Genomic DNA, 9,748 nt, shown 5'->3' on the forward strand with positions numbered 1-9,748 from the left:
CTTATCTGTTATTAAATTTTGTAGATATTATTGGCCATCATGTTAATGCTGTCTCACACACCTTAGAGAGGGAATCAAGGTCTGTGATGTTTACAAGATAAAATTGCCAAAGTCTTTTTGGACTGATTGACAGTTTAGAACAGAGACTTTTGGTTCTTAGTCTAGTAGGTAAATATTCAGTCCAAACGACTCCTTTTAATTCTATATTTGAAAGGTAATATATGGAGCTATATATTCTGCAAAATATATAATGTTGGTATCACTGAAGTGCCGTAATGTCTATTTATTTTAGGGAAAAACAAAATCAAGTGAGTGCTATTGTTTCATTCCTAGCAATAAATTCAAGTATTTTTAATTACAATCTAAGCCTTGTCCTCCAAAGTTAGGAAGGGAAAAGAACATTTCCTTTGAACCATTTTCACCTCTTACATTCGCAGTAGGAATGTGATGATATAGTGATAATTTTCCTAAATTATGTGAGTGTTCTTCTCATAACTTTCCAGATAGCCTCCTTTATCTGCTTGTTTCTAAGAGTGTAGATGACAGGATTCAAGAATGGAGGAACTACAGAGTAAAACACAGAAATGACCATGTCCTGGATCAGAGGGGAGTTGGAGGTTGGCTTCAGATTCACCACAGCACCAGAGCCGAGGAAAGCTATGACTATGAGAATGTGCGGGATACAGGTGGAAAAGGCCTTTCTTTGTTCCCTTCTGGTCGGAAACTTGAGCACAGTAGAAAATATGTGAATATAAGACATGGTGATGAAAGAAAAGGAGCCACAAGCTACTATTGTTCCAGAGACAAAAATTGTAATTTCATTGGTTAAGGTATCAGAGCAGGAGAGTTTCAGCAGAGAGGGGATATCAAAGAAAAACTGATGAACCACATTAGAATGACAGAAGTACAAATGGAATGTGTTCCCAGTGTGCACACCTGCGTAGACCAGACCACTGAGCACAGAGGCCAGCATCATTTGGACACAGACACGAGGGGTCATGATCACATGGTAGTGGAGGGGCTGGCAGATGGCCACATAGCGGTCACGGGCCATGATGGTGAGCAGCAGCAACTCTGCATAAGCACATAACACCACGAGGAAAATCTGAGCTGCACATCCAACCACGGAAATCACCCTGTTGTTTAGCAGGAAGATGACACACGCCTTGGGTACAGTCACAGAAATGCAGCACATGTCCCAGACAGACAGATTCAGGATAAGGAATACATGGGGGCATGAAGTCTTTGGTCAACAGTGATTACTGTGACAATGAGGAGATTGCCTGTGAGAGTAGCCAAGTACATTAGTAAAAATAACATTGTGTGCAGGACTCTGAACTCCCACACATCAGAAAACCCTGTAAGCAGAAATTCGGTCACTATGGTAGAGTTAGGCATTTTAGTATAATTTCTTTAAGATTTTGATAAACATATGTAAAATTTTCCTAAAGACAAAATAAGAAGAATCCAAGGAGGAAAGAATTTATAATAAGTATTATTCATTGATCCCCATTTCTACTATATTTCCTATATATGGCATTTAATAGTATTAAATAGCATTACATTAATTTGTGATTATTAATATTTTTCTTTGTATAAATTATTTATAATTGGCAGCAAAATAAATGATGCTCATGTTGATTTTCACTCCTATCAATGTTTAGTATGTAAAATTGGTAGTCAAGCATCAAAAGAGTAGCTGGCAGATTTATTGAATCACTATAGATCATTTCAATTTATGTATTTATTATTAGAACACATTTAGCATATTCTCATTTGCTGTCCAAAATTCAGTACATATAGTGATAGTATTAAAAAGCTTTATATGTATATCCCAATATTTTATGAAGAATTTTAGTTAATTTTCTTTACTGAGGAAAATATCATTAGGATTTTAATTACTTAGGATGGAATACATGTAGCATATCATTCAATATTTCAATCAAGTCGAGTTAAATTTACAATTACTACCAAAATCAGTTTCCAACTATTCTTTTTTTACTGGGACATCTTAACATTATTCTTTTTTTACTGGGACATCTTAACATTATTCTTTTTTTACTGGGACATCTTAACATTGTCTCCCTTTCCCCTCTTCCCCCGAATTGTACCCACCTCTCTGTGAGTCCCTTATTCTACTTCTAAAAATTTTTTTCTATTATTTGCTTGGTATTTGTTCATTAATAACAGAGTGTATCTCACAGGTGTTATGTCCATGGAGGTTACCCTATGGAAGCTGTGTTATATGCATTTCCGTGTTTTAATATGTGAAACCCATGATTGATGAATCTATATGGACAGAAAGTAGAATGAGAAAAAAATATTGTTTTTGTATCCATTTCCACCACTAACATTTTTTATTTCATTTGGAATGTTCATTGAAGGATTATTCTTTCTGATAATCATTTTCTATAGGAAAAGTATATTTATTCATATTAACAGTTAAGAAATTTAGACATTTGATTTTTTTATCTGCTCTTTTTAAAAACATTTGTTTACATTTTTAATGGGTAATTTTTATTCTTTTTTATCTCATATACCATAATTACCAAGTGAATCAGAATTGCACCAGGTTTCATTTTTTGGCTACCATACATAGTTTACATTATTCACACATTCTAAAATGTAATTATCTTTGTAATTTTGAAATTTAGTAAATTATACCCCTAAGTTAAAATAAGATAACTGTACTACAAGAAGTCTGAATGAGTTCATTAATCTGAAGATGTATGTACAATGGCACTCAGTGATGGGTCTGTCAGCTCAGAGGACAGATTGCATTACATGGTGCTTTTCCTGATGAACCAGAACTTTGGAGTGAAAAGATGGGCTGTTTCCCACTAGGACAGAATAGGTTCCCGGGTGACTATTCATCAGTTCTAATCCATTCTAGCTCTCTGCAGACTGCAGGATGACACAAAAGCATGATGAGCCGTCAACTTTTAGATCACAGTGATCCTGACCTGGATCCTACTAATTGCTTACTGAAAACAAATTCCTTTGGGAATATTGTTGAAAATGAGTTGTATTTTTATTGTGGATTATATTTATATTTTGAATTTTATATCTATAAACATGTTTTCACCTTAAATATGTATTGCCAGGTTTTAGAACTTAAATATATTAAGAAATAATTATTAACCTGAAAATGTAATTGAAATTCTTTGATCAATTGTTTTATTAATTCATATATACATATAATGCACCACAGGTAACACCCCAGTTCTATAAGTTGCAAAGAATGCATACCTCTGTCCTTCATTGCAATGTAAGACGAGTACTATTGGTGGTCATTAGTATTTCTTTAATTATGTTTAAACTGACTAAGATGAAGTGAGTTGAATACTCTCCTTTGTGGGCCAAAAATGTCCTGCCACTTAGTTGAGTGCATCCCTCCAGTGACTGCAACTCAGAATGAAAGCACTCCTTTCATTTTCCGAGGCTCTTGGACTTTAGTCACCAGAGAGCTTCATCGTTATTCCTTGAGCAACTGTGGTTGTTCTCAGCTTCTCTTGTGCCTCCACCCCAATGGCTAGTCCACTGCACCTGCAGGGTTCCCTGTATTTTGTATAGAGCACTTATTTTTCCCTAAAACTTGAACATATTTGAAAACTTAAATGCGATCCTTTTAAATGGTACACTAAATTTCTTTTGTTCATATTGGTGTTTTATATAATCCAGAGGATTGAGAATTTATTGGTAGCAGTATGAAATAAATTTTGTTGAATATGACTACTGAACAATCATAGGTACCTCATTTATGCTATTTTTTCTGATAATTGATATATTAACAATAATTGTTTATAACTACTCCCATTAAAATCAAAGACACTTTGACTTTATACCTTGCCATATTATAGAACTGCAACATGCTTCAAAATTTTGAACAGCTAGTGCTAATCGTTCATAGATACGAATAGTTTTTGGGTTTCCAAAATGAATTTCATATGAAATTTTAGTTAAATTTAATTTCATGATCCTCAGGTAAAGATATGTTTTGTATTCTGACTGTCACTTATTTACTGTGTAATCACAGAAATATTTGAAACCTTAGTACCATTATCTATACAAATTTAACAAAACATTACAAAGTTGGTATTTGTAAAATATTTGAAATAGAGCAATAACTCAAATTGGTTTCTATGTTGAATAAAAGTCACAAGAATTACTAGTGACTCGCTGTATGCATGAGCATGTGTTTCATTTGCACTTTCATTTATCTCAGTTTTTATCGACAAACTAAAACGCATTCCTCAAATTCACTATCATGGAGTCAATAACTCTTTATGGGAGCAGCAAGTTCCACCTTTGTCCCCCTGAGCATCTGGTTGTTTTGAATTGCTGACTTGGGGATCTCAATTCCAATGTGCACATATTTGCCTATTGTTAGGTGCCATGTGATTGGCTTTGATCCATAGGGATCCTAAGCACAAGCAAATGAAATATTACCTGGTCCTGCGCCACCTTCACATCCTAGCTTTTGCCCATTGTTGCAACTGCAGTGAAGCATACCCATAGTACTGACTGAATTCCAACAAGGAAACAAAATTAAATATATAGCCCAGCACTCAGCTTGTTCTAGTTTAATTATTTATTTTTAAATGAATAGGACCGAGAAAACACACATCATTCCTCTAGTTCCTGATCCAGGTCTACCTTTCAAATATGGCTAGACAGGAGAGCATACATCAGTACACATAAGAACTCTTTCTTGACACATGGAATTCAGGAGAGATAAACGGCTCAGGAACAGTAGTGGAGTGCAGATATCATGACGGTAGGGGGATGGTCAAGGAAGGGGGAGAGGGAGAAAGGGGAAACCATCACAATGTTGATATATAGCTCCACCCCCGAAGAGGTCAAATAACAGAGATGTGAGTTAAGGGAGACAATAGATAGTGTAAAATATGAAATAATAACTATATATAATTGATCAAAGATATGAGAGGACAGGAGATTGGGGGCGGGATGTAGTAAAAAGGAGTTTATACCAAGGGCTCAAGTAGAAAATGTTTTAGAAATGATGATGGTAACATATGTACAAATATGCTTGATACAATTGATGTGCAGAATGGTATAAGAGGTGTAAAAGTCCCGTTATCATTTTATTAATGAGCTAAAAATCTTATTTTTTAATTTAAGCTTTATTCAATTTTTTCATTCTCATGTCAATTTTCAACTCATAGCTTTATTCTTTGCTTTCGCAAATTGTTAGTACTGAAGATCTTAAGAACAGAAGATAGACATACCAGAGGGACTCCGCAGAATCCAGCCCAGGCGAGTTGCTTAGAGGGAAATTCAGCGTTGCTGGATCACAGGAGGCGCATCATAAGATAAGTGGGCACAGATCCACAGAGTTTTGAGGGGTTGGGGGCTTTTGGCTTGCCTCAGTGGAAGTCGGCTGGGGCTTGACCCTAGCCCAGCAGCTGTGTTTGCCGGAGCCAGGACTATTTGGAGCCTGTAGCAGGCCTTGGTCTCAGCACAGCCCCAGTTTCCCCCTACCTGCCTCAGGGCAGTGACAGGATGGTTGTGGCTCCACTGGCAGGGATCCAGGTTCAGCTACATTGTTGCTTCTGTTTGCATTTCTACTCTCTATTCCCACACAGCCTTGGAGTGCTGCGCAGGGGCTTTTTCAAGGCACAGCCACAGCCACACCGAGTGGTCTGAGCAGGGACTAAACCCAAACCCGCACAGCTCCACAGGCAGGGATCAAGCTTCAGCTACACTGCCGCGTCTGTTAACATCTCTGCTCTCTGTCCCCTTACTTCTCTGGGGGTTGCTCAGCAGCTTTCTTGCGACTCTTCTTGGGACGCAATTGTGGACTGCCACTGGGGCTTGGGGCAGGGCGTAAGCCCTTGCAGGTCCACAGGCAGGGAGTGGGACTCAGCTACATAGTTGCTTTTGCTTCCCTTACACACTCTAGTTTCACTTTTTGATTTTTCTCCCCCCCTTGTTCCTGCCCTGCTCTCTCACACACCATTTCGGACTTATGGGGCACTCCCTTTGCCCTAGGGCATTTGTGCCCAGGCCACACCAGCTAGGTGACCTCCACCCTGCATAGATAGACCAAGGCTAGGGAAAGGCCTGCTTGCTCTCCAGGGGATACTCCTCAGACTTCTCACCAGGGAGTTCCTGCCTGTGTACCTGGGGACATAAGGTAGCTGAGCCAACACTTATCAATATTCAAAACAATAGCAGGAACTTCAGCCCAGCCTCTGCAACACTGGGGCAGGCAGCAGACCTGCCATCTGGGGCACTCTCCTGATAGGGAAGCCACAGGAAGATAAATTGGTAGGTTAATCCCATAAAAAAATCAGCTGTAGGCCTTTCGAAGAAGCATTCCTATAAGTCTTCTAGAGAGAGAGACTAGAAAATGGCACCTGGTCCTTCAAAAACAACTCAACGCAAACAGTCATCAGCCCCAATGACCTCAACGAAAAAACAGGAGAAACAAAAGACAAAGGCAGAAGATGTCCTGAACATAGCAACATGCATAGAAGAAGCAGACATTGAGATGCCATACAAAGAAACTCTCAGAGATTCAAAGCCAAGTCAGCGCACAAGGAAAAAAACAAACAAACAAAAAAAACCAAAGAAACTCTCAGAATGCTGCTTGGAGCCATGCAGGATATGAGGGAAACAATACAGAAAACGGATGAAACGATAGAGGAGATATAAGCCATACACCAAAGGGAAATACAGAAACTTAGCGAGGAGATAACTAAAAACAATAGCAAAATCATGTTTCTTGAGAATCGATTGGCGGAATCAGAGAACCGCATCAGTGACTTGGAGGACAGCCAAGCAGACTTTAATAAACGTGAACAAAAATCTAATAAGAGCATCAGAAGAAGCCAAAGAAAACATAAGAGCTATGTCTGATGCTATGAAGCAGAACAACATTAGAATTATTGGCCTACCGGAGGAAGACACAACAAAGAAGTCATCTGCAGCAATAGCGAGAGAATTCTTGGAGGAAAACTTCCCCAGCCTAATGAATGAAAACCAGGCAACCATCCAGGAAGCTGAAAGAACACCAGCACGAATATTTCTCAGGCTCCGAGCATGTGTCCTGCCTCCAGTGAGTTATTTATCTCCTTAACCCTCCAAAAGAATTCATCAAGCTGCAAGATGATAGACAGGTTAAATCCCACTCCTCCACTCTTAGGTCTCAAAATGACAACAGATGATGTAACTACCACAGATCACCTCTCATCAACTTGACACTTTCACTCAACTCTGTAGCCATATGTAGTTTTCAAACAAACATAATAAAATCATCTGTACCTTACAGTATAAAACTAAAATGCAAACAATTCTATATGTGTTACCGTCAATTAAACATAACATTCTATAAGTGAACAAAAGAAAAATATCCTATGCCTAAAAATTGCAGTTAATTAACACCAAACCTTAATCCTACAACCCTATGAATATATTCTCCCACCTATAAAAGCTTTTAAGCCAATACCTTCATGCCTTTATACTCTCTAATTTGGTTATCCAATTTCTATATGTACAAAAACCCATAACTCTGAGGGAAAAATCATATTCTTTGATGTGAAGAATCTTCTGAGTCCACATGCAGAAGCAAGTCAAACCAAGACAGGCTGTCCATAAATCTGCAGCAATATGCACTAGTTCATAGGCTCAACAAGCTTCTCTTCATCTGGTCAGGTTCTGGTCAGCTCAATGTGGGCTGCCTCACCTAGTCTCAGCAGGATGCACATGGTCATCTTGCCTTTAGACCATGGTCCCATCACAAATTCTCAACAAACCTAGCCCCCTTGTGCTAGGTCATGAACTTCATCTTCTGCTCTAGTTCCTGTAAACCAGGTCCATGTGTGTCAGTAGCCAGAATCAACCTGTCCCTTTATTGCTGCATTTCCCCCCCTTCCACTCGACAAGTGGATCTAGGTGGTCAATAGCAAGCATTCCAGTCTGCCCACAGGCTCCCTTTAAGTTTCTGCCTTTAACATTCAGAGGAGTTTTCTTCATGGTTTCAGAGTTTCTCAAGATGCTGACAAAACCAATAGTTCAAAATTCAGATATACAAAGAATTCATTTTTTCCCTGATGCTTTCAACAGTCACCTAGGCAAGGCCCTTGGAATGCAAAAATCCTGAGTACTCCAAAACACTGGGTGGGGCTTATCTTTTCAGAGCCTTCTTAGCAGGCATGTCCAAAACCCATTTTACAATCTGAAGACAAGTGGGCTTACAATCTCTCTATTTTCATACTTCTCAGTAATCATTTCCATCAATCCTTAAATAAATAAATAATAATAAGCAGAAGAAATCAGTATAAATAAAGTAGAATCAGACTCTAAAACCAAATCTTGTAATAGTCAAGTTTATCATAACTTTATTTAGCTTATCTTAATCCTATCTAAATTATTCTATTAATACAAAATTTGGGATTAGGCCTCTGATGGTCTCAAACCAGGAACAGGATTTCTGTTAGCCATTTTGAATTCCTGTCAATCATTTTCACTAAGAATCTCTGAGAAATTCAAGAGGTGCTTTTGTCCCCTAAGCTACAAGTACTCATTAATCACATTCATTGTCCCCATTTCACACAGGAATAAACCAAAGACTATAACCAAACAAAATCATCAAAACTTTATCTTGCTGTGTTCTTTCCAGAAAGCAACCTCAGTAAGCCACACATACCCTTGTCTGACTTCTTACTAGACAAAGAAGCAAACTTACCCTGAGGCAGAAGTCAAAATATCACTCTCCGTCTTTATGATTTGTTTCCCTAGTGCCCTACTCCCAAAGTACCATAAATGTTAGTCTGGGTAGACTAGAGAAACCAATTCATGGACACTCATATGTGTATAGGAAAGAGACTTGCAATTGAATATTGAGCAAATATCTCAGCCCAGTTAAGATGAACTCCATAAGTCCAATATTAGCCCATATGTTGGATACCAATCTATAAATTCCTCTTCAGATTCATGAAGCATATGCAATGATGGTGAATGCAGGAGGATCACCGGCCAGTGTGCAGAACGTGTAGTGGATCTAATGGTGGTACAAGCATCTCAGCACTGGCATGGGTCTGCACTTGATTCCATCAAATGCAAGACTCTAGCATAGCTCCATGGGTCTTCTTAAGAGGAATGTCTTCAGGGGAACTTGTGTCCCACCTCCAGTGGGCTATTTATCACTTTAGCTCCTCCAAGTGAGGTCATCAAGCTGCAACCAGATTGACAGGCTAAAATCCACCCTTTCAATCTTAAATCTCAAATTGAGAAAAGATTATGCAACTGCCACATTTGTTTGCTTTTCTGTTTCTCCTCTCATGTCAGAAACAGTGTGATTGGTCATGTCAACCAATATATTCCTGTGTCTTTTGCCTATTTCCCATATTTCCAACTACTACATTCACAGGGTCCTTTTATAATTTATTTTATATTGAAAAAGTAAATTAATTGTCTTGCACATTTAAAATCAAGATATAATATGCATATGATTTGAATATTATTGATAAAATGTGGCAAACCATTTTTCCATTCAGAATATAATATCAGTAACAAACCTGAAAGGGTATTGTAAAAATAATGAGTCCTCTTAACGTGCACAAACTCTCTCTATGTATTAAATATCATTTCATATTTTACCATTGTAACATTTCAAGAATATGCATCAGAATCATAATTAGAAAGAGAAATTAAGGAAGCAAACACTAACCATAATAAAGAGGCATATATATCTTAACTTTGTTTTCTTGATAGAGGGAATTTA

At 38.0% G+C, this 9,748-nt stretch overlaps 1 protein-coding gene across 1 annotated transcript; it reads right to left on the reverse strand.

The window, feature by feature from the left end:
- Positions 1 to 472: 472 nt before the first annotated feature.
- On the reverse strand, positions 473 to 1,195 carry LOC142440377 (olfactory receptor 14C36-like). Its single transcript, XM_075542832.1, has one exon. The coding sequence runs from the start codon at positions 1,193 to 1,195 to the stop codon at positions 473 to 475; it is 723 nt and encodes a 240-aa protein (XP_075398947.1).
- Between the last annotated feature and the right edge of the window lie 8,553 nt (positions 1,196 to 9,748).

The sequence above is a fragment of the Tenrec ecaudatus genome, chromosome 2 (genome assembly GCF_050624435.1).
Source record: "Tenrec ecaudatus isolate mTenEca1 chromosome 2, mTenEca1.hap1, whole genome shotgun sequence".
In the NCBI taxonomy this organism is placed as follows: domain Eukaryota; kingdom Metazoa; phylum Chordata; class Mammalia; order Afrosoricida; family Tenrecidae; genus Tenrec; species Tenrec ecaudatus.